Source organism: Nothoprocta perdicaria, unplaced genomic scaffold, assembly GCF_003342845.1.
Source record: "Nothoprocta perdicaria isolate Ctin4 unplaced genomic scaffold, notPer1 scaffold_93, whole genome shotgun sequence".
Taxonomy (NCBI): Eukaryota; Metazoa; Chordata; class Aves; order Tinamiformes; family Tinamidae; genus Nothoprocta; species Nothoprocta perdicaria.
In genome coordinates this window covers 2,718,996-2,745,176 of record NW_020456232.1, presented here as the reverse complement: position 1 = coordinate 2,745,176, position 26,181 = coordinate 2,718,996, and the positions used below count along the sequence as shown (strand labels likewise).

General features: G+C 41.0%; 1 protein-coding gene across 1 annotated transcript in view; it reads right to left on the bottom strand.

Annotated features, from left to right (window-relative positions):
• Positions 1–21,935: 21,935 nt before the first annotated feature.
• The window catches only part of SPTLC3 (serine palmitoyltransferase long chain base subunit 3), a 55,346-nt gene continuing 51,100 nt past the window's right edge, over positions 21,936–26,181 (bottom strand). The window contains exons 10-12 of the mRNA XM_026052920.1: positions 25,761–25,896; positions 24,693–24,822; positions 21,936–22,385 (exon numbers count right to left, since the gene is read on the bottom strand). Of these exons, the coding sequence (XP_025908705.1) occupies positions 22,272–22,385; positions 24,693–24,822; positions 25,761–25,896 (380 nt within the window). The 3' untranslated portion in view covers positions 21,936–22,271. The remainder of the gene's footprint in view (positions 22,386–24,692; positions 24,823–25,760; positions 25,897–26,181) is intronic.

The following is a 26,181-nucleotide window of genomic DNA, read 5'->3' as shown; positions in this document are numbered from 1 at the left end:
GCAGATGGGGATGAAGCCACCAGAGCTCAGCGCTAACTGGAGAACGGTGTCCAGCAAGCGAGAGGGGACCCTGCAAGTATGAAGCAAAAAGGCCTGAAAAAAAGCAAATCCTGGGGCTCCGCTCTGCTCTCTGAGACAGGTATTTGCTGTTAACCAACACTTGGGATTTTTCTTTAAATTAGTAACATCTTAGTGCAGTCAGAGTTGACTTTAGGAGGTGGCAGGAGCCTGTGTGAATCCTCATGGGATGCTTTAGAAATATTGTTAGAAAATGGGGCAAGCCGCCACCGAAGCAGCCATCAAAGCTGCTATTTTATTTTATTTTATTTTATTTTATTTTATTTTATTTTATTTTATTTTATTTTATTTTATTTTATTTTATTTTATTTTATTTTATTTCAGTAGTCAACCAGCCTGTGGGACCACCCTCTTGCTACTTAGTTCCAGAGTCGCCTCTTTGTGATGTTAAAAACTACAAGGCTATTTTCAGCACTGGCAGTTGCTATATCCACAAAGCAGGTGGTTGATAACATTATTGGCTCCAGAAAATAGAAAGTTTGTGGCTGGGCCCATTATAAAAGGAAATTCATTTCAATAATTTACAAATAAATGAAATGCAGTGCAGGCAAGACCCTTGCATATATATCAGCCTTTTACTGTATATGGAGACACTAAAGAGATGTTTTTTAAACAAGGAACAACTTGAAACGCAATAAGAATTGCAGCAGGGAAATACTGAGAGAAGAAAATTAACCCTTTTTTGACTTAAGGGAGTTAAGTAGCTTTTTTTTTTCTTTTTTTTTTCTTTTTTTTTTTTGTTTTTTTGTTTTTCAGTAGTTCCCCGGGAAGAGGGTGCTCACCTATTAAAACAACAACAACAACAACAAAACCCATCTCCGATTAGTTAAGCTGCTTTCACAAGTGCCTTTAACTTCAACATGTTGCTTCTCAAGCAGGAAGGAGAACAGGACCTTTCCTGACAGGAAAAGTCCACTTGACACCTGCTTCAGACAACAAACGGGCCACAAAAGATGAAATTCATTTCAAAGAGTCTACCGGTTTGTCTCTTGTCATGGATTAAACCAGGGGGCCACTATTTAAGTATGGATTCTGCTCCCATTTCTGCCAATGGGAAAAAAAGGAACTCGCCTATTTGGGTGAATATGCGGAGTGGGTCCTTGGCAGGACCTTGGAAGAGCTGGTTTTTGGTGAAGTTTTAGTGACAGTTCTGGAGTGAGTGAGTGCTCTCTTCTGCAGGGCTCRACTTGCAAGCCAGATGTTTGAAATATGAATATTCACACTTGCAGAACTTTAAAAAGACTGATTAAAGTTTGCTGGAAAACAATTGGGAATACAAGAATTTTTCTGAGAATGCAAAGCACTACAGTGCTTTTTAAAAATAGGTTTTCATTTATTTGATTTGAGCCTAACTCAATTTAGAAAATTCTTCCTGTCTAAAGYAATTTCTGTGTGTGTGTGTGGGGAAGAGCAGACAAAAATTGCTGAAATTATGCTTTTTAGAAATTCAAACCAAAATTAAAAAAAAAAAAAAATGCCCCATTGCCAAGTGTTTTGTTAAAGGACATAAGGAGGTGCTGACTCCTGCCTGCCTGCCCAAAGGGGGAAAAGAACCCTGCCAAGATCATTTGCCAGCCCTTGGTTTCCAAGAGAGCAGAAATTTGCCTGTCATTTACTGCCCTCTGCACTTTCCAGGTGCACTTGTGGCTGTTTCCAAACCTGGTCCCTCCCTGAAAACAAGCCAGACTTTCTCTTCAGACACCTGCCCCTAGTCCCGCAGAGCTGAGCTGAGCTTGGTCCACGTGCAGCTTTTTGCCTGTGTGTTTGATTGCCTGGACTGTCGCCAGCTGCTTTGCTCCCGTGATTAATCCATGGGATGGACTCCGAAAGGCATGAAGCAGGGGATCAGCTCCTCCAGGTCCCGCAGCCTTTYCCCCCTGCGCCCTCAGGTGATGCTGAAGGGGCTGAAGCGCGTGGGACTCGTGGGACTGACTGCGCTGGACACCTGCCCGCGGTCGAGGAACCCAACACAGCGAGCGCAGGGAGGCACCAATTAAAGCTCCCTCATGCTGGGAAGGTGCTGCCGTGCGGGGCAATGCGAGCCCCGAGTTTCCTGCCTTCTGCAGCGCCCTCCCCAGCCTCCAGAAATGTTAAAATTCCCTTAACAAATAATTTTCTTTTAAAGGCTAGTTTTGAGCAAGCCTTTACGGGTGATGTTTACATGAGATTTCTGCAGTTTTAACGCCCAACAAGTCCTTGCAAACAGCACACATTTTCATCTCAGTTCAACTCTTTTGATCTGAAACCGGTATGCTTGAAATTCTGTGGTGCCTCTGCCCCCTTTCAGTAGGTAGAAGATGCACAGATAAAGTGCATTCCTTTAGATTTGCAGGAACAAGCTACACCAGTAAAAGGCATCTTCTGCTGATAACTTCATCCTCCTTAGGACTTTCACTACTACAATTGTTTCAGCAAAAAAAGAAACATGAAACATCTTCCCTGCCCCAACCCAAATACATAACTAATTGAAATAGATACAAAATCCATCTGTAAAATAGGTATAAGACATAAAATGGCTGGAAGGTATGGTCATCTTTAGGGAATAATACAAATGTGATTTGAGATGTCAGATGTGAAGAGRCCAACTGGAAGTGCATGGAAATAAAAGTTGCTGAGTGTTGGTGCAGTGTGTGGCAAAGACATATGCACTGGCCAAAGGTGCAGAGCGTGAATCCCTGCAGGAAAGGCAAACACAGTAACTCAAGTTATATGATTGCCTTATAAACTAATTTAAACCAGAAAGTATTCAGCATCTCTGGCAAAATGAATGTATAAATGTTTAAGTTGTTCTGAGCTCGTCAAGACTATACCATTTTTTTAAATTGAGTTAAGCAKAGTGGTTTTAATTTTGTCTCTAGAAAACTCAGGGCAGTTTTCTTTGAAGCAGTCAGAGTACAAAAAGTTCTGGTTCATGTAGTGCTGTGGTTACATCAGCACCAAGTAAAATAGTTGATATGATYGTTAAGGAAACAGAGGACTTACAAGCATAACATGAAAAGAGAAATGACACCTCTCAATCTGCTAACGCTCTTTGATCGCTTCAGCAAAATAACAAAAATAAAACCTACATTGCCTTGCATAAAAACTCTTGCTAGAGATTGTTACATGAACTAAAAATATGGTTGAAGGGGTAAAAATCTATTAAATTAAAAATATTTCAACAGTAGAAAAGCAAGTGTACATATATCTAAATAATGAATAAATGTTTTATATTAGTCTTAAGTTTGTAGTATATTAGTCTTAAGTTTGTAGTAAGCTGGTGGTGAAGGGTCTGGATTTCCACTGGAGTTATGTGACTCCACACACTAATGATGTGTGGAAGACACTGAGATGTGATGTACTAAAGTTGGCAGATAACACAAAACTGCTAACAGCAATCAAAGCTGAAGGAAACCACGAACGAATGACAGTCCAAATAGACAGTCCAACAATGAAGAAACCCAGGGTAGAAAAACATAGTGGAAATAATGTTACACAAAGTTCTCTCATGCACCACTTGATGCTAAACAAGCTCTGTGTACCTGGGTACCAGTGTGGACAACTGAGAGCTGCTCAGGCAGAGGTGCTGCTTTGAAGAAAAATCTGTGAAAATGGTGGGAAAATGGTGCTGAAAATTTTATCTAGCTAAACTTTCAGCTTGTGCTTTAAATGCTATCTCTATATCAGACCAGAAAACAGCAAAAGAAAATTTCCCCATGATGAGCAGAGCTGAGGAAACTTTTTTCCTGTGAGAAAGGATCCAGAAGGAGCAGGAGGGAGGACAGCAGACATGCTAGTGGGCAGAACAATATCTAGTAGAAACTGCATACACAAGGAGAAATGATTTTTTCTATATTATTGGAAAGAGAGAATGCAGCATTATTAAAAGACAAGGAATTTGAAAGGAAAGAGAAGTATCTTGTTAATAAGAAAAGCCTTGCGCTGTAGGGATGGGCTGTGGGATTCAGACACAAAGCGTTGAAACCAGTAGAACCAAGAACTTCTCCACAAATTTAAGTGTTTTTATGAGACCAAAATCTCTTACAGAGGTACAGAGATATAGAGATAGCGTAGCTAGCTCCTTTTTCTTTTAATAATAATAATAATAATAATAACAACAACAACAACAATAATAATAATAATAATAATTATTATTATAATAATTATAATTATAATAATAATTTTTTTTTCTAATGAGGGTGGGCTTGTACCTTTTCTCAGTTGATGTATGGATCACTACACAGTTCCTGAAGCTTCTGATGATATATTTGCTTTTCTTTCCTGCCTGTTGCAGATYCTCAAAGACTGACAGGCTACCGGTTGGAAATCTCCTTTGTAAAGGATTTCAGCCGTCCGAGCTCAGGACCCAGTCATCTCAGGACCAATTAAAAAAAAAAAAACTACTGATGGGAATGGAAAGATTCTTCATTGGACTTAATTATCTAGGGCAAAGAGAAAACATCCCTTTCATCCAGGGATTGCATAATTGTCCATTATGGGCTACAGTCTTGGCTTCTTTAAAATCAGTGACAAAACTCATATTGAATTAAATAGAAGAAGGATTTGACCCATGAGGGTTCAGAGCTTTTGAAGCATCTCATGCTGGTGCTCACTGACAAGAAGACCCTGGGAAAAATAGTTGACTACTTAGATAATATACGTCCAATCTCTATGAAATGACCAAGAAAGTTGGGTTCATTCTGCAAGTCTCCATGACATGTTTGTGCATCCATTAGAGAGAGAAATTTTGCCTTTTAACCAAGTAGAAGTGCAGGCCATACACAGAAAATGTATTTTGCATGTAATTTGGGGGCTCTTAAGCATAGGAATGTATGTTTTTTGTTATTATTAAATGGAAGTAGAGTACAGGAAATCCAGAAATAATCAGCACTCCTAAGACTGATCAAGGCTATCATTACAAATACAGAAACCAGTCTGAGAAACCAGTTATGGTCTGCGTTAGGCTGGCAAACTGGATTTTAAATTAAGTTTAAGCTGGAATGAGTTTCTGAAGTTATTTTTAGATCCAACCATGTGAGAAGCACATGGCTCCATAAATACATCCCCCTCAAGAACAAGTTAACAGGGGAAAAAAAAAAMCCCTCTGAATCTAAACAATTCATCTTAAATGAATAACTGAGTTAAGAACTTTATAGCTCTGTTTCTTTAAACGTTTGTCTTTTAAATGCCACTGGCTTTTGCAGTAATGTGTGTAGACCCACAGACAGCAYAGGGGACGGCAACCCAACAGGAGATGCCTCGTGGGGCTTGACTAGCTCAGCACACCTCTAAAAAGCAGTCACACAACAGAAAGTTATCCTGTTTTCCCAGCTACACCAGCAGATCTTACAGTGAGGGGGTACGTACCACCTCCGCTCTTCCATGGGCAGAGATGAAAATGAGAGAGGTCATCTGCAGCCAGAACCACATCTGTTATTTAGCTATGAGGTGCTCCTTAGCGCTGGAGAGAAAATCAAGAAGAGGAGATAAAGAGGGTTTGCCCTTGTTAGTGTCTGTCCTGCCCCAAAAAGTCTTTGGATGAGCCATGTGGACACAGGGGCTGCTGCAGCTCTTGGTCCCCTCCTAGCACCAGAGGAGACACCTGGCAGGCTGTTGTTCCTGCAAGAACGATTGTTTTCAGAGCAAGTTGTTTTATTGTGTTGTTATAGGCACCAAATGGCAGCTGTGACTGTGAATTCAGCTCCTGTCCTGGCAGGTCTCCACCAAGGGCTCTCCAGGAGCTCGGCATCCTGCCCTGGAGCCCAGGCACGCGCGGCACCGCTGGACCCGGACGCCGTGGCCCTGCCTCCTCGCYTGGCATTTTTGCTGGGCAGGGTGTGAGGTGTAAAGGCTTTTCCCTATCTTTATACAATTGCTTTGTTAAGTTGCATCTCCTCTAATAGATGGTGCACATAAAGATGAGAAAATACAGGCAGTAACTGCTGAAATCCAGGAAGGGGCCTTCATGGACTGACACAGCAACGGGCTGTATTTTTTGGCATGCTGGTTTTTACCCCTGTGCTGTATGTGTGCCGGGCCATATCTCAACTGAAGATCTGATTTTTTTTCTTAAATTCTAAACAAAAGTTTATCTTGGGTTACGTCTACCATGGACTACTGGCTTTGCTTCTTTTCTACGTACAGACCAAGTAATGTAACAGCAGTGCAAATTTGACTAAAATAATCATTTAAAAATCTCTTACTKCAATTTCATCCAGATATTTTTTTTATGGGTTTGCATTGACACTCATGTGACTCAGTCAGTCTTGGCAGTGATAAAACACACAGCAATTCCCTACTGATCCATCATTTGCACCCAGAAAACCGAAGGGGCACATCTTGTATTTTATTCCCTGCTTTCAGCCTTTGTCAAAAGTGCATGCCCTTCTGAAGTGTACACATGATACACCAAAATCAAAAGAACAGCTAATTAATTGCATCCCACCTCCTCATATGGAAAACGGATCTAAACTAGCATCTCAAACACAATGTGTTTGCTTTAAATAGCCAAACTCAGAAGGACCAGAGAGATCTGTGGAGCATTTTTGGCACCATTTGGAGATTCCTTCAGCCCTCGAATCCCCCACCCTTGAATTCTGTGGTGGGTGAGTAGGGAGAGGATATAAAATTGTGGAATTTTTTTAAAAGACTTTTCTCTTTGTTTTCTATTCTCCTTGGCTGCACTCATATATTTTAATACCATATAATGGTAAGGAACAAGGAGGGTCATTTGAAAATATTTCTTAATCTTTATTAAAACCAGAGCTGCCTTACACTGCTGCTGGACCACATCTACCTACGGGCTCCAGGCACGGACCGTGGCCGTAGCCTCCGCTTGGGGGTTTTGCGGCGTGCCCTTCGGAGCAGCGCGGAGAACCAGGCCCACGCTAAGCTCGCAGGTGACCGCGTCACCATCAAAGCATTTCCCAGGAATCCAAAATTAGATGCCAGGGTTGCTCTTTTGCTCCTCAACAGAGGGGAAGATGCTTGGCTTGCTCCTGATTTTTTCCGCTTAGCCCTCCGTGCCCTTCGTGATAGCATGTTTAGGTTCGGTTCACCCCAATGGGACAGTAACGTGAATTTAAAGGCTTTGGTGAATGAAGTGGGGGCTGTTCCCACTTTAAAAGCTGGGAAAGGCTGCACCAGAGCTGCTTTATCTTTGCAAGAGATGGAGCAAGCGCTTGGCCTCAGCTACGACGTTAACTCCATCGCTTCCAAGACGTGTATGTTTGGTTATCTTTTTTATGGTCATACTTGCACTTCCAGAATTAATTTTATTGTCTGCATCAGAGGAAAGAACTGTAAAAGCCTGGAGGAGGTTTCCGGAAAGAATGAGATGGGTATATAGAGCACAAGGCTCAGAACAGAGGCTTAATAAATCACAGTTATAAGCTTGGCCTAGCCTACTGCAGTGCAGGAGCAGAGCGCCTCTCCTTACTGACCTGGGAAGGCTTTTCCCCATCCCTCAGGCTGCAGAGCCCGGCATCTRTAGCTATTTGCTCTTAATAGCAATAAAATCCTGGATCATTGACATTTATGGATTTTGTCCACCTGTGCATTTCTAGTTCTTACCCGGTTTGCAAAGGATAATGTGTTTTTACCTCCCCCTCAACTTCCTTCCCAAGGGCAAGACCTCAAACTTGTATATAAAAGAAGTCAAGCTCACTGCTAAAACTTATTGAGACTAATCTGATAATCCAAGTGCCTCGCTTAGCTTGTACAAGCACAGCTACTAGAAGCTGAAAGGCTGACACAGCATCGTGCTGTGCAGAGTGTAGCCTGCCACCATTAGCACTAGGAATATTAATTAGCAGTCCTATTTAAAAACAAGTAAACAAGTACTAAACAATCAAAAATAAATACCAGATAATTTTAAAATGAAAAGAATTTTGTTTCCACAAAAAAAGGCATAGCACTGTAAAAAGAATSGCTATTTGGCTTGCATAACAAATGCAGACCTGTCTGGACTTCCCCATTATCATCCTTGATCTTGAAAAAAGAAAAAGTCTGCAGCAGCAAATTAGAGAAAACCAAAAATGAACATTAAAGCCATTAAAATGTCATGTTAATAAACACAAAAAACATTAGAGCATATGCATCCCAGATCATCCTCTCACTGCAAGACAATGGAATATATTTTTTTCTTCTAAAATACAGGGCAAAGATACCTGGAATAAACACTCTGTGCCTACAAAATAAATGGCTCAATGGCAACTTATCCTGAATAAGCTTGGGAAAAATACCCAGCAGAAATAACAGCAACATCACAGATATGCAGAGCAAGTATCCTAGTCCGGTCAAAGTATCTATTATTGCTTGTTTTTATCTTTCTCCGAAGGGAAGCTATGTTTGACCTCTACGGAAGGTCAACAACTTAATTATTGTACTCAAGACAAAGCTACTCTGTGCACAGGAAATGAAAGCTAAAGAGAAGCACTTTGAAAAGAAAGACATTTTACTCTTCTAAATAAATGAGACCTGCAAAATTCAATATTGTTTTCATCCTGATCAAGGCTCCTGGCTGGATGCTAAGTGAGGTTCGTTGGGCAAGGACAGGAAATCCAGGGGCCTTCCTGCCGCTGCAGCAAAAGAGTGGTCATAGGGCAAAGCAGTTTGGAAGACAGTAAAAGAAAAAACAAACCAAACCTGTACAGGAACAGCGCTCTCAGTCATACTTCTTTAGAGAGCCAAATACACTTGCTTGAAATAACTAGCACCTTGAGACATTCTGATTAAAAAAAAAAACAAAAAAACCCTCATGTCTTGTGCTAGGGCAGTGGTTAGGAAAGGAAAGCACAGCTCTCCTGGGCAATTGCCAGTTAAAAAAAAGAGGGAAGAGAAATTAACCCATAGAGACATGCAGCCTTCCAAGAGAGCATCTAGCATCACAACTTGGCCAAAAAAGTCCGAAATGAAACAAGAAATGAAGAATGACCTTGTCTCTTTGGGTACCATTGACTGAACTGCCCTAAAGCTACATCCCAGCCGGAGGCTTGGTGTCCACAACTTGGGATGATATAGCCCTGCAGAGGGAAAAGCATCCGACAAGTTTCAAGTTCAGAGTCTGGTACTTTCTACTTCCCTCCAGCTATTGCGGAAATAGAGATAAATCGCCCCAAACAGGTGATCTTGCACTGAAGTCTACACAGTGGCTGAGCTAATAGCCTAACTCTGCTGGGCTCATTGCATAAATTTAACACAAAGAGATCTTAAAATGAGAGAGTTCAGCTTAAATCTGCCTCTGTGTATGTTGTGATGGAGCACCCAGTCTGTGTCGGAGCCAAGGCTGTCACAGCTGCTGCTTCCAGGATGGGAACTATCATCTCTGCTCCTTGCTCTCGGCTGCATGACCTTGCATCAAGCAGTCTAGTTTACCAAATGTTGCAATTCACATTGCAGGCTTGACTCGTCTTCTTTATTTACTACTCCAGCAGTATCTACAAGGTCTCCAGCAGCTATTATATATATATTTTTTTTTCTTTCAAATTCTTGATAACTATAATTCTTGCCTGGGGGCAATAACAAATCATGGTAGAACCTTGATAAAAATATCTATTCACRCATTTAAGATGTTCTATATTCGTTTTGTACAGTGCCATTGTAAAACACTTTTGTCTAGATATTTCTTATAAACAAATGTACCAGTAGACACTTATAAGCCAGAAAAAACTGACCTTAAAAACAAAAGTAAGCATTTCAAGACAAGAATGACAAATAATTGTTTTTCATAAATCTCTACTGAGTGGTGTAATTTATGTTACATTCTCTTTACCTAGACATTGGCTACATTGCACATTAGATTTTTTTGCAACTGCCTCAGAACTGAGGTCAGGTTGACCAACCTATATTTACCTGGGAAGGCCAAGGGAAGCAGGCTACCTCCTTCAGGCTTTGAAAATAATGAAACGTTTGTTCATTTCTAGCTCTCTGGAATTTCCGCAATATCTTATGAAGGTTGTCCATAAGAGTCATTTAATATAAAGAACAGGTTGCTATAAGCAAGATAAAAATATTGGCCTTGAGGCTTGCAAACAAATTTTTAACTTTAACTCTTGGTTTCAATCAGATCAGCATGGAAATAGATAGTATTTGTTTCTGTGGATTGGTATCCACAAACTTTGTCCTGATTTTGATTCAGATGTATCAAACCATCAAAACTACATTAAATTTCTGCAATTTACATCTCCAATGTTGAATAACTGAGTTCTGAAGAAGCAATATGATGTGACATTACTGAACCCTGTCTGTTTTCCACCTGTTACTGTAAATTTCCTGCATTTGCACTAAACTTGGTCCCAACTTGCAAATATCAGCACCACTAGCCTGAATTGCAGATTTTTATTAGACCTCTTTAGGTAGGCACTTTCACTTGGTTTCAAGTTTCATGAAGAGAGTTTTGCTCCAGCTTCAACCATTTTCATGGGTCTCAGGCATCAGCTGTTAGAAATGAAGACAACTGTTCATTCTTCAGGAGATCACTGCATGGAGACATCCCTGGAAGACTATCTTTGACCAAAGGAATGCTTTTCTTATGTGTTGGCTTTAAAAGCTCAGAGCTTTAAAAAGTTCCACCACCACCAAGTGATTTATCTCTCTGCTCACACTTCTGGGTTTCAAGGTTGGGCATACTTCATCTCTGAATCATGGTTCAGCATGGTCTATGACTTTTAGATGCCGAACCTGGAGAGATGTTGACTTATCAGACATTTCACCAGTCCACTAGCAATTTTCACCGAGTCCTAAGAAGCCATTTGTACCATTTCTGACTGGAGAGGAGTATTTGCATCTCCTCCTTCTCCCAGTCCACTTACTACAGTGGAATAGCAGGAGAGAAGCCAATAATGGGGTACAGGGACATATCAAGAAATGTYGCTCTCTTGCCTGCTGGTAGAGAACAATCTACACCTGCACCTGGCAGGGGAGGAAAGTCCACCTCTGCCAAGCCTATCTGCAAACAGGGCAAAGCAATCAGCTCCCACAGCTCTTGGTGGTCCCAGCCAGGATCTTTTTGGGGTCACATTGTGGGATCAATCTGGAGGTGATGTCAGGCTGCTTTATCTCACAGCATGAGCTGACCCACATTGCTGTGGAGCTACTGAACTTTGTAGTGCCCTTATAGCCCATCCTTCTCCTGCACAGGGGTTGATTTTATAAGAATCACACCTCTAAGCCTGACTTTGTGCCTATGATTCTCAATCTAGAAGGGGTGGTGTAAGGACATGCAAATCTAGTGGATGCTATTTCTATTACTTCCTGATGGAATTAATTCATATCAATGAATGGGGCTGTTTTTATGGGGCATTAGAGTTGCATGGAAGCCACAGAGTGGAATGAAAGTCTAGAATATTAACAGAGAAAAAAAGAAAGGGAGTGGCTAGACACCAAGGAACGAGTAACAGGCAGTAGACTCAGCTGTGAGGGATAGGATGAAGCATTCCCTAAAGTACACCCGGCTGTCCAACTGACATCATTTCCTTTGTACACAGGAGAAAAACATATTCTATTGGAACTTCAACCTGTCTTTGAAACACCTCAAATCAGTCAGCCTGAATCTTTAACGGAAAAAGGGAACTTGTACACAGAGATTGTTTTAGGAGAAATTCAGCAGAAGAGCTCATTGATTAGTGGTCATTTTTAAGACTCCCCATAGATTTCTACAAACATTCAGTAGAATCTGCTGCTTTACCTCATACTTGTGAACAAAGACTTAGAGCTAGAAGTCTTTCTTGTCTTTTATGATACATCTTAACTGTTTACTTAGGATATTACTCTCCTCCAAGAAATACGATTTTTCACAGATACACTATTTATATGGGCATAGGGTCAATCTCTGTGCATTTTCTTCCACCCCATTCCCAACAGAAAGAAAATAAAATTGCGTAACAGAATAACTTTCACCACTGCTTTTAGGGCTGATCCAACATCAGCATTTCTCTTTCAAGAATAACTCCCAATCTCAATAGTCCATATGGACAAGACTAATCTTCACTCTTCATTAAGCACACAGAGGGCCAGATCCCCTGCTGGGGTCCATTAGGGTGGCTTTCATGAAGCTCAGATAAAGCAAAGTCAATCGGCACCTTGGTTTCTTTCAGTTCTTGTGGACTGTCAAGGCTGGTTGTACCAACTGAAGTCTCAAATGCATCTACAGCAGACATATTTCCTAAGCTTAGCAGGTAGCACTGCCWCCATGTCCTTCAGTTTTACATCTATTTCTTTAAGTTTATTCAAGGAGTAAAAGTCCTAAATTATTTAATGCCTTTTTCCAAAACAAGAATATCCCTGTTCAGTGAATATGGTCACTAAAACTGACCAAGAGGATTGGTCAATAAAAGTGTATGAGGAGTCCTGCTGGYTTAGGGAGGGTTGTAGAGCTCCAGCTACAGAGTCTGTTTGTTATGAAAGAAGTTATGCCCCATAAAGTTAACTGTACTCCTTAAATGGCATTTCAGGACACATCCTATTCATCTTAAGCTTCTTCATTAATATTCATCAAATCTACCTAAAAAAAAGCGACACAAAAAATACAGTCCATCTGTGGCCAGACTGGGACAGCCAGCTTCTCTCCACAAACAATATCAATAGACTCCCAGCTGCACTTTCCATCAGATGTCAGGTCAGGTGTAGGAACTATCCGTAATAACAGTCCAGTTCAACTACTTGTATTGTAACTTCATCTCAGTTGTCTCTGACCTAGCTGGATGCACACTGATAACAAAAATATCCAGGCTTCCTTTTTCAGTATCAGTTCAACAGGCTTCACAGTCATTATTTCAAAAATTGGAAATCTGTTAAATAGAACATTTTGTGCCTCCATTAATAACATCAGACTGAATTAAATATTATCATGAAACATTGATTGCCAGAAGACTTTCATTCTGAAGTATGAAAAGCCTTGAAAATTATTGTACTTAACTGATACAGCATAGATATCCAAGGACTTTAAAAGCCTTTGCTGTGCTGCTTCTCGTGTGAAGAAAGTGGCCAACTCTGTAAATATGCTCATGGGCAAACACATCAATTTCTGCCTGTAGCTTGTGTCTTGCACTGCAACAAACAAGCACTGCAATTTATACCAGACACTGGAGAACATGAATATTTTCTTTACTACTCAGCTCTAGGAAAGCATAATTACTATAAGCAAAACCAGATGGAAATCTGAGAATATTTTATGATCCACTTTCATTTAAAAAATCTCTATTACCCTTAGAACAATGGGGCCAAATTCACACTTGGGGTAACATCACTGACATCAGTAAAATAGTAGAATTAATTTGGCCCGTGGGATCTACTTGAAGATATAACATACTGTCACAAGGATGACAGCCAAATTCTGKGGAGAAAATCTTTCTATACCGACTAATTTGACTTTAAACAGCTAGCACAGCTGCACAAGCAGTAATTTAGTGGGCAGGATGTCCAAGTGAAATCCTGCTTGCATCTTTACCATAAAGCTCATCTTTAACCACCTGAGAATCTGGCCACGAGCCTTTTCCAGACTGCATAGGAGATCACAGTGTAAATGTTATTCAGCCCTTGTATAGCTCTTACGTGACATTTAGGCTAACAAAGAGAAAGATATTGGGAGGTGGGATTTAAAAGGAACCAGGTAGCCAAAGACCCAAATGAAATGTTAATATCCCTTGCTAATCCTCACTTATCCTATCTCCTCTCTCCCACCAAGCAGGCTCCTGAACCATATTAAGCTGCAGGGAGAATCAAGAAGCAGAAGGCTTCTCTGCTGTTTCTGTCGTCATTTATTTATTTTTAAACAGAAAATTCTTGTGTGTTTTAGCGACGACGTTTTAATGAATCCATCAATCACTGCAAACTCCAAACTAGGATCCTACATGAGAGAGACCTATTTGTAGTACGTGACCTAAGCCCATAGCTAATGAAATTTGTTCTCAGGGACACAATACAAGTCTTTCATTGCTGTCTCCATGGAATCATAGATGATTAAGCTGGACAGGGCCTCATGGATCCTCAAACCCAATCCCCTACACCTAGCATCAGTTTATCCCTGCATTGTTCCCTGGGGTGTGTTATCTAATCCTTTGATGATGGATTGTGACCCACCTTAAAACTTCTCTTCCACTTGGGGAGTTCTTCATTGTGTGTTGCTTTTGCAAGCTTGTGGTCACCTTCACAGGTCTTCAGTTCCCCTACAGCATCTTTTTTAGGGTGTTTGGATCCATGATAGCTCCTGTCCTGTTAAATATTTTAAGCTTTCCAAATGATGCCTTCTGCCGTTCTTGCTTCCTTTGTCATATGGCCTGTACTTCTTGGTGCTGCATGTTGCGTTTCAAGGGCAGTCCAGCCAATGCCGTGTCRCCCCTCTGCCACCAGGTATGGCCCCTCAGGCCACGCACCATAACCTACGCCTGGACTTTTTTGGCTACTTGCATACACAGTCAGTTCTGCAGCTTCACTAGGCCATGCCTCAGTTCCTTGCTTCCCTTCACACGGCTAGCAGACCTGTTACTATTTGCTTTCATTACCTTGGCTCTAGGCTGACATTTGGCAAGTCTCTCTGCTTTCTGACCACTTCAGTTTTGTGCTTTTTTTTTTTTTTTCCCCTGATTCTATAGGTTCTGTGCTTSCTTCATATATCCTTGTTGAGAGGATGAGAGGACTATTTAATCAGTTAGGTAGGGAACGTTTTTCCTACTGACTTCTCCTCACAGGTCTCTTACCAGTTATACAACTGTAATACAAATCCCAAAGAAGGTTCAGTTCACTCTCCCCCGCACCTCAGATTCCAGCAGCAGCCATCTCTGCTTTTTGGGCTGGAGAGAATGGAAACAGGACAACTCCTGGACCTCACCTGTTAAAAGTTTGCAGCCCTGTACCCTCTGTGTCTTGGGTTCCTCTTGTGGCCAGCATGGCAACACTGGTCCTAGCAAGTCCTGCCCCAGCTTGTCACAGCTGGTCACCGGAGCTGGTCTGCTCTGGCACCCCCCTAGCATGCTGAGGGGTCATATGATAAACCTGTAATTAGAAAGTGAATGGCATTTAGATCAAAACATCGTGCTATATTGGAACCAGAATCAACATTTTCACAGTATCTTTATGCTTTGGAGGTCCATTGTCCTTTACTTCCTTCCCTAATCCAGATCTTCTTTTCCCWTCTGTTAAAGCTCTGAATGAAAATCATACAATGTCCTTGTGCCAATTTCTCTCTGTTTTACATTTGATAATTCACATCACTGRTATCCGTTTTAATTGATCATCTCCCAGGAATAAGAAATGTCCGAATCTCCCTCACAAAATCATTGGAAAAACTACCGGAGCGTACCTAACTKAGAGCATTTTTGCTGTTGCAATTGTCCTTGACTTATTTCCACAGTATCATTTATTCTGGATGAATTACTGTTACTGTCAGCTTTCTTTACGTTCTTTGCCACAGGTTCACATCTAGCATACCTATTTATGGAATATAAGGCATCTCTCTGCTTTTTGCCTCTACATCATTCCTCCCTTGCTCTAAATGATCAAGGGTCCTAWCTCTAATCAGAGAGACAGATGTTTTCCTGGTGTGGTGGGATCCCATGTTCTCTCCTCTCGGCTCAAAATTATTCTCTCTCTCATTTATTTGTTTTACCTCCTTCAGCCCTGTAGAATCTCATCATGCCTGTCTCCATTGTCTTGTCCTTTTGTGTTTGGGGGATAGTTTCCCTTCCTTTCTTCTTTACCACTGAATACTTTTCCTTCTCCAGGGTAATGAATCTGTTGCTCAGCTTTATCTTTCCTGCACTGGCAAACCTCATCATACTTCTTGCACGTGGATAGGGCTCTTCCATAGATAATTCTTTCCATATCTGGGTTCTCCAGGCCTTGTTTTTCACAAAGTAGTGTGCTCTAGAGCTGTTTCTTCCATCTTCTCAAGACATTCCTCAACTATGTCTTCAAATTCCTATCTAAATTTCAGGTTACCTCCATCGGTCCCTTTAGCGCGTGTGTTGTTTCCTCCATGTCTCTGATGAAATAAATTTTCGTAGATATGTATCTTTCATCATGTGTACCAATGTGCAACCGGGAGCTTCTGCAACCATGAGCATCTTGGTGAACTCTTTGCTGTTTAGGTAATTTTAAATGATTTTTCAAAAGAACCTAACAGAGCTACATACCAAAATTCCTCTGATATTTAGCAAGTGCTAGGTGTATAGATTTCTAGCACATATTAGAGAAGTAGGAGACTATCACAAAATATTAGGCAATAAATATCCCTGCAAACATCATCTGTTGTGGTTGGACACTTTATTGAAATCCTGGATAGTCATTTGCAAAAAAGCTGACACGCAGGGTTTGGATTTAATCTCCACATTTCCACTCAAACTGTGGCATTGTTTGAACACAACAGCTTTGGGATCCTGGCAAAATAGAAAAACTGTCCGAGCTGTTCCACTCTGGTTTGAATTATCTCCTTATTTATTTATTTTTAGCTTTGAAGTCTGTGTATTTTAAAAATCAATAAACAACATATTAACAAGCAGACACTAATTATATTTTAACAAACTGGAAAAGCTTGGCTACAAATATTTGAAAAGATAAATTCACATTTTAAAAAGCTTCCTAATCCAACTGGCATTACTGTAGTAAGACATTGTCAAAGCCTGCACAGAATGGAAATGTTAAAAGAAAATCTATTTTCCAGAAAGTTTTCTATAAATTATAATTAGTCCTAATTATTGCACTGTCTAGTACATTAAGTCTAGTAAGCAGGGTACTCATAATTTTAACAGGATTAATGGAGAATTCCGCAGATGTAGAAATGAAAAGAACACTCAGATGGCAACAATGCTTAGCTCTTCAACTGGTCTTCTCACCACTTCACCCTAGTGGTATACAAATTAKCAGGATCACCATCACATTCTTTATAGAAGGGAAAGAGTGAGGCCAAACCACCAACGTGTCTGAATTACCCTGAAGGGCAGAGCCTGAAGGAATTAGGTCTCTTGCACCCAGCGCTGAGCCCCAGCCCGTACTATTGGAGTATATAATGGGAATCAGAGAGTTCAGATCAGGATGTTTTGCACACTGGGAAATGCCAGAAGTGTGAATATATGGTCTGGGAGTGATGAGGAATATCCTGCCTCTTGTGACTACTCAGGCTGGGAGCAGTTGCCTCCTCAGTGGCAACTAAGTCAGGGATTTTTCAAAGGCAGCTCCCACATGAAAGTATGATCTCCAGGAACCTGCAAAACAGCTTCTGCCTAGCACAGGGAGCCAAGTAATCATGAGGCTTGTGTGCTAACAAGGGACACGCAAGGCACTTGTGTCCGAGCAAGCTCCAAAAAGCACATGGGGGAAGCTCTTCTTTTGAAATGCCCCTGCTAATTTAATCACTTCTGGGCTATTTCAGAATAGCTGCTAGAGAGGCCAACAGTGAAGGAACCCAGCACAGCACATGTCTGTCTCCACCAGGAAACATCTACTTGCTGTAGTGCCATGGACAACAGCATCCATGCTGGGACCTCATAGACTTAGTRGTCACCATTAAGATGGGCTCTGAACTGGAAAGATGGATCAGCTGCTGGCTGTGCTAGGAGATGAAATGAAGTGAAATGGCACTTACTCCCTTCTCATGAGATATCCCATGGCATGAGATATCAGTTCTGTGCTCTGGGAGAGACAGGAGGACATATGATTTGCCACAAAAGACTAAAGTTAGCTTATGTTCACACAAACTTCTCTGAGGGAGAATTTGAGGGCAAAGTAGGCTTCACCCATCAGATCACTATTTCTGTTACATACATTTAATTTCATTTGCCTGCTCGAACATGTAAATGACTTGTGACGATCAATTTTCTAGTCTTCTTGCAGTGTCTTGCTTTCCCAGCTGGATCTTCTGGTTGAACTTTTTTGCCAGAAGGAAACTCTTCTACTGGAGCACCCTACAGGCAATGCCCTTCTGCATCTACAAAGAAGAAGGCAGATCGCCCCGCCGGTGCTGGGTCCACATTGCACTTGCCCTCTGCAGATCAGCACAGGCAGTTCTTGCCACATTGCAGACACTCCTGGCTTCACACCCACTTTGCTTCCCACAGTGGGCATCTCACAGTTCTTGATGCARTACATCTGATTCCCACATAAGTCTCCTCATGGGATAAGAAATTATTCTGTGTGGATATTGAAGTGGTCATTGAGCAACACTACTATTGATGGATCTGAAGGTCTCTGTACTTGCTGAAAGTGCTTTACAGGATAGAAGGCAGGTGAGATGACAAAGTAGCAGTACACTAATAGAGTGGGATTCTYGCTATCCAATGTACTATACTGGATGTGTGAGTAGATTAGACAAACAACTAGATTATTATTATTATTTTGCATATGTAAAAGTGGCTTGTGTTCTTACAAGGCATCTGGAAGCTTAAACGTTCAGATGCCAGTACTGGAATGACATCTACTATTTTTGAGCTGGTGTTGTGGTTTCTTTAAAATTTGGCCATAATCTGTGTTTAAATTTGAAGAACAACTAAATTTCATGCACAAATAAAAAGCGGATCGTATGCTAGAGAATCTCTATTAGATTTCTAAGCAGGCTAGAAAGTGCAAAATTAYGTCCACAAATCAACGAAGCATAGACTGTTTTTCCTTTGTTTCAGCTGAACTGACACACTTTCCACTAAACACAATTGGTTTGTGTGGAGGTGTTAAAAAAAATCAAAATCTTACCTTAATCTTTAAATCCACTCCCATATCTTGGTCCTCTTATGAAGGGCAGCAGCTGTGAAATAGTCCAGAGACATCAGTGTTCACTCTGAAATAGATGCAGGCAGCTCACCTCATATTCTCTCATGTTCTTCTCATAGTTGTATCAGTCATAAGCCAATGGTATTGATTTCAAAGTAAAATTTAGCTTGATCTGGACTTGTATGAGTGATGGATCCAACCTGTTCTTAGTTCAACAACATGGACAGTTCAGATGCAGTTCGGCTTAGAAGCTTAGCACCATCAGTAAGAAGCTTTTATTTGAAAAGGAAAGATTAAATTGTGCAGAGGCTGATAAGGATACCAGGAAAAGAAAAGCAGGCACAGTGAGTCAATGTCTTGAAAGTCTAATGTTACTCATGCTTTGGGTCCTCAAAGACTGCAGCTGCCAGCAAGCCTTCCCGTAGACCTGAAGGACAGAAACTAACAGAACAGGAGGAACAATGCAAGAAGGCAGCAGAAGCGGATGGGGGAAACACCTTGACGAACAAGATAAGCTCAGGAAATGAAGGCTCTCTAAAAGATGAGGTGGGATAAAGGCGCAGGAAAAGGCAAACAATTCAGGTGCYCTGTCAAACAGACCTCTGGAGGCTTCTCAGGGCACAAAGGTCAATCAAGATTGCTGTGAGACAGCAGGGTGCTGGAGTTACAGCCTACCCACAGAAAGCCAGTGCACCCAGACTTACATTTCCACTGTTACAAGCATAACATCTTGAGCAATTTTTACTTATGGAAGGCAGTTCCTCTTCAAAAACACTTAAAACAATTACAGAGGACTCCATCTCCAAAGAATGCCTGAGGATGGAGCCTAATTAATGAAATACACCATAATTGGGTTAACTATGATAATTCCCTAATGGGAACTCCATCAGCTTTTCTTTTTCCTAAGTCTCCTAAAATAAAGTCTTCAAGAACCATCCAGCTCTAAAAGTATTTACACTGATAAAGAGCTGGAAGAATCCCACTGAAATCGCACTGGAGGAAAAGCCAGTGCCAGAGCATAATTAAACTCCATAGGGAAAATCTAGCAGTCTGTAATTCCTGGGAGTTTTGCTATTGCATCACCGGAGCAGAGATTTCTCCCCAAATGTTCCCAAGCCCATAGCTAGTCAGTCTACATCCTCCCTAATGTGTAAGGGATGGAAGAAATCAGAAGAGAGTATATAATAAATCAACTGACAGTCTCTAAGAAATAGCTGTCCTGTCTTCTTAATATGAGAGAGTAATGTTCTGAGGGCAGGAGGAATTTGGCTTTAGACAGACAGAAAACATTCCCCTATAGGAGGACAAAAAAAGTGATCGCTCTGTGGCTTAATCAATCTCAGGCCTCTCTTTGAGGGAAATAGCGTGTTGCCTGCAACAGCACGTGCAATAATGTTTGCTGAAACACAAACTGTGGCCATATACCCYGAGATAGGAGGTCAGAAGTCAGCTGAGGATCTGGCCACAGATGTTCAGCAATAGAGATCAAAACGCCGTACATCAAATGCAGTGCTTTTCCTGGAGGAACAGGTTGTAGAGATTTCTCAGCCTGTCTCCTCGGCAGAAAGCGCGCTCAGCCCCCATGCAGCAAGGCTGTACATCACAAAATACCGGGGAGTGTGAAGAAAAACTTCCCATGTCCTAATTTCTCCCCTCCCTGCGCCCGAGAATAATATTTTAATATTTATATAGGGAGTTTGCTCTTGCACACCAACCTCCCTTGAGCCTCTGCAATGTTTTTCAAGTCTGCTTACCAAAGTGAAGAATCGTATGACACCATTTAGTCCTCCCCCAGCTCCCGATACGTTTCCTAAAGCCGACATCTGATATTACGGAATGTGCAGTAATCAATTCTTAAAGTTATAGCACCACTGGATTTTTTTATTAACTTGCACAACAACAACAACCAAAATCCAACAATAAATGGGCCCTCATAACCAATCAGCCTCGTTATATCCTGAAAGCTGCTTTAACAAGCAGGGAGTAATATAGTGTAATTGGTGCGCCGCAATTTAATTGTTCTGTTCTTAAATGTAATATTGCAGCTGTGGGTTAAGTTTACACCACAGCTTTCAAGAGCACATGAAAGTGTGGTACATCTGTGCAACAGAAAGCTAAACATCTCTCATGTGATGTGTTTACAATGACATTTGATAGCGGGAACGGCTTGGAGTTCATTCTTAAAGCTACAGAGCCACGTTTCAACACTGTCAAAAAGGGGGAAAACCCTCCAGACTCCTCCAAAAAACCTCCATGCGGGTCGGTCCGATGCTAATGCCACTGTAGGCACTGCAGGCTGCAGCTTTTCCTGCAAGTGCCTTTGTGCATTTGTCATTTGGGCAGTGGAAAGCGGGGACAGGACCTCTTTCCCCTCAGCCGACACCACCGATTACTTGAAAATCAAGCAACTTCAAGAAAAATCGGTAGAACAATCCCTGACGCGCACAAAGCTGGCAAGAATATTTCAAGAAAGGTTATGAAATGGACAACCGTAGTGTTGAGATGGCAGCGTTTTCTATTTAACAGGTGGCAGCACTGCTCACGGCATCTCAAACCTTACATTCTGTGTAACTAACAGCTTCAGCATTATGTACTTGTTAGTGAATTTATTAAGCCCATAAGTAGTTCAAGAAACGTAGGAATGGGCCCATAAATGTCATCTGCAGTTTGTGAACTGCAAGTATCTGACTGTTTTGATCAAGGTTTTTACGGGAAAGTTAAATGGTTATTAAAATTATTTACTGCTGCTACATGAAAAGGGAGCGAGCCTGCTGAAGAGCTTGTGATAAGCTGTGGAAGGCTGTAGGTCAAAAGCGYTAGCAGAAGAGTATTCCCATCTATGTATAAGCTCAAATTTGTGTACATTATGAAGCTTACTGTGCATTCAAGTGGCTGAGAAAGGATTGGTAGAGGAGGGCAAGTATTTTCCCTTCTGCACAATCTGCTGTCAGAAATAMTTGATCTGAGGAGGCTACTACTTGTTCTCAGCATTAGCTTTCTTCTAACTTTTTCTCTCCTTGGAGAAATGCACGATAGGGCAATTAAAGAGGTTACTTTGTGCTCTTTCCTCTGCAGCAATCCACATCGATGTCTTGGTTTATGCTCTTCAACAGACCAAAATCAATTTAACTGATGAAGCTCAGGTATACCAGCATACCACATTAGAATCCATTCAGCTTTTAAACTTTTTTTATTTTATTTTTATCTGAAGCCTCTTCATAAAAAGGGGCTGTAACATAAGCTGTACGTTAGCAACTCCGCCAATGAGATGTTTTCTTTCTGCATTAAAAATACCACAAGAAGGATCGATCTCCTGGGGAGGCAAATCTGTATCAATATTTCAGTCTGTTGAATACAGGAATTTGATACAATAAAATGCAACAACCAAGCTTCCCCTCCTTTCAATTAACTGTGAATCAAAAATTGTCCTTAGAAGGGAAGAAATGCATTCATATTTCTTAGTTTGGGGCTTTTTCCCCATTCATAGCATCGTAACATTCTCTTCATGGATGGAAAACTTAGTCTTCAAGTTCAAACCTAGTTTCTTCATACAGTTCAGGATGGGCTGACTTGGAATACCGGGAATACTTCAGTTGTAGAAAATCACCCAATTCATCCAGAGCATTCAAAACCTGTAAGATCATTATAATGTATCAATACTCTTGGAAAAGACTTGAAGTTCTACTTTACAACAGATCAAGACCATCACATAAATATGAACTAAGGAAAGTTTAAAGTGCAGGCTTTGCTTTCATTCTCGTGCAGTGAGAACATCAATGCAGGCACAGATGTACAACAGCATGCACAAGACCAGTATTTACCCCTTCAGTATGTTAGSGTTTATTAGTCAGTCCATTAATTGAACGCAGATGAAAAAAACAGACGTTTTCCTAGAAGCATGTGGAGATAACACTTCAGATAAAGTGTTATCTTTATTTGTGAAAAAAGCATATGTAAAGCAGTATTTCAACATTTCCTTTCCAGTTCCAGTCCCAAAGACTGGAGCTGTCACTGCTTTTTTTTTAGTTTAAGATGGATCTCAGTTCACAGCGTTGATCAGAGTTGCCATAAATACTCAGAATGGGTTTAGTTATTTTTACTTCATTCCACWCTCTGTGTTAAGATCACAGACATCATTAATATTGCATTAACATTGTAATGTAATTTGTCAAACTGTGTCCTTGGCTCTCAGTAGGTGCAAGAAGTAGCCAGGGAACTCTGTAGTACAAAGATCTAGCTCAGTGTCTTAGAGTATCTGATGCACATTCAAGAGCCACCAACTTTTTAGTATCAAAGCAAACTTTTTAGTACCAAAGCAACACAGCAATTCCAATTTTGAGCCTGTTTCTGTTTAGCCTCTGAAATAAGATTAAGAACAAAAAATGTAGTATTTTGATAATGGTTTATGCAGAAAGATAGCTTAAAGGTCATTAAAGAAATTATTTTTGGGAGCTTGCCCATCCCATGGATCTTTTAGATCCAGGCTAGGACTCAGTACGAATTTTGCTGAAGGCAGAAGTTTTCGTGGTGCTCGTTACCTGCTGTTACACTGGATTTAGGCATATTCACAACGTGTTTGCCCTTAAAAATCTTCCCATCTGCATGCAATTAAAAATGGGGCAGTACTGCTTCCCCAGAGTGTATGGACATTTAGAAAGAAGGTGACAATGGTCCCAATTTCAAGACAAAAAGGTGCCAGGAAGCAGCAGTGTGCAGGCACCAAGAAGTGATGGCTCAAAGAAGTCATGAGTATGATGCTACATTGTAGGAGGTGAAGCAAAGCAAAGCAGCAACGCTAAGTGATTAGTCTTCAGATCAACATCTTTGCCTGTTACAAACTACATAACCCTAAATCCATATAATTGAACGGCGGAAGATGACGACACACAGCCAGGCCCTGGTCTATGCTGTTTTATCTCTGCAATATTACACCCTGCTGGTAACTGCTGTGCCTTTAAGGGCAGCAGGAGTTTTGTTCTGCACATATGCAAGGCAGATTTTCCGATGCTGGTTGAGTGTGGTGCAGACTGGGAGCTGGTCCTCCAGGAAGGCCATTCCATATGAATATCGGGATGCATACGGAGAGACGAGGCTCTATGCAAGCCCAGGTGCTTCCTTACACAAAGGAAGGTGTCTTCCATTCAAATATTCTGGATGTTCACCAGTTTTACGCTCTGAGCATTGYTACTTGTGCAAATAAAAGCAAAGCAAGCCCCAATCTTATCGCTAATCTCAGTTTTCCTTGCCTCTAAATTGGCATGCTCTGAGAATGACCATGCATGTATCAAATCAGGCCAAAAACTCCTTCGGCAAGAGAGGGAGATGGAAAATTTCAAATAGCTTATTTTAAACACATTTGTGGTTGTGCTGAAAGGAAGGTTTACGGTGGAAATCTTAACAAATTCTTCATAGTGTTTCTGGTATCAGGGAAAAATACAGAACTGAGACAGGCCAGACAGCACCAATTAACCCTCATTAGATTCCACCTAATCCAAACACCGTTTGCAGTTTCCACCTGTACCCTCAAGGCTGTCCCATACACTACTTCTGCAATTTAACCTACATGTGGAAATATATAATGAAAATAAGGGTATAGAAAACCTGATCTGCAAGTATTTCCATAAAGCTGCAGGTTTCCTACTCTGATAGTTTTGACCAAGTAGTTAACTTCTGTCCTGCTGTGCTCTTCATGTAGGTCTTTATTAGTTATGACAGATTTGGTTACTATTAGAAAGAGAAGAATATAGCAAATTAGTGTCCCATAATTTATTTTTCTAAAATAAAATAGATAAGGTGAAAATACCTTCAAAGAATAAACGTCAAGACCAGGAAAACAAAAGTAAAAATGAATTATTGAGATTCAAAGTAACAGACAGACCGCTTCTCCCAACCCCCTTTGCATCTGAAGCTAATTTCAGCGGGACATCTGCTGTACTTACCGTGTCTAACATCTCCCGTGTATGTGCAGCTGACACACAAAACCGAGCCCTGGATTCTGTGATAGGAGTAGCTGGAAACCCAACCACAACCACCCCGATATTTTTTTCTAACATGCGTCTTGCAAAAGCCCTGGGGGGGAGAAGGAAAAGAAAAAAAACACAAGTAAATTATCTCCAATAAACTGACCACAAAGAGAAAACATTCAAGTATAATAAAACAATGGGTAAAATCTTGCCTTCAATTGAAGTGGATGGTAATATTCCCACTGACTTCAATAGGAGACACAATTTTACCAGTAGGACGGAGATTCTTTGCTGCTTAACAGCTCATGAAGGAAAGAGAGTATCAAATACCAGGAGTGGGATGGCAGAGAGGCAACAGCATCATAAAATTGGATTGATTCATTTGTGTCAATCAAAGGGCTTGGGGGCAAATCAAAGTGCAAGCACGWTCACAGTCCCCCCAAAATGATAAAGTGGGGTCTCTGGAAGGTAGGAGAGCTGCATTCCTTCACATTAGCAAGAMTAAAACAGTCTGTGTGATGGGCAACAGGCTGCTTGCTCCCACTACTGCCMTGTCAGTTGAGGAACCCACAGGAACTATCCAGCCTGTTACATGCGGTGGCTCCCTGCAGTTTGACTCTTCGGGAATAATACTACTAACATCTGATCTGCATGTCCAATTCAGTACAAAAGTGCTGTTTGATAGGAAGTACGTGGCAAAAATTTATCTGTGCAAAGATAGTTCAAATATTGGAAGGAAGGGGGGAAGAATGTCCATCCAAAAACATGAAATCAACACATTAACCATTAAAAAATGTCCAAAATACTATGAAGAGTGTTATTTCAGAGCAAGTTATACACATCAAGCAAATTTTTAAAATTCTGAATACTGGAATAGCTCAAAGCTAAGTCCAGCGATAGATTTAAAATAGAGCATACTTAYATGATGCATTCACCTAACAGAGCTAGTTTCTCTTGTGAGGCATCTACCAAACACAGTTTATAGCAAGTAACAGGCTATTTGAATGGTGTTTGTTTTGCCTACAAGTTTTTTTCAATACTTACCCTATCTTTCCAGGCATGAAAAGGAGCAAGGGGACAACAGGAGAATCATCATTGCCATAAATGATGAAGCCCATTTCATGCAGTCTTCTCCTGAAGTATCTCGTGTTTTTCCCTAGCTTCTGTACTCGCTGGAGTCCTGGAAAGAGTCAGATGGGAGAAGAGTCAGCACAAACATCATAGCTAGAGTCTAATGAAAGAGATTAGAAGTGGAGCTATTGGTAACATTCCTGAAAAGTTTGGACAAGAGGTCTATGCTGCTATCTGATGCAGAAGAAAAAACATGGGATGAAGTAAATGCAACTATGTTGATTACTGTGGCATTTTATCTGATCTGCAATGGTAGCAGAGATGACTGATATTCCTGTACTCACAAGATGTCTTTCCACAGACAGAAAAATGTCTTCTGTGGATATAGACTGGT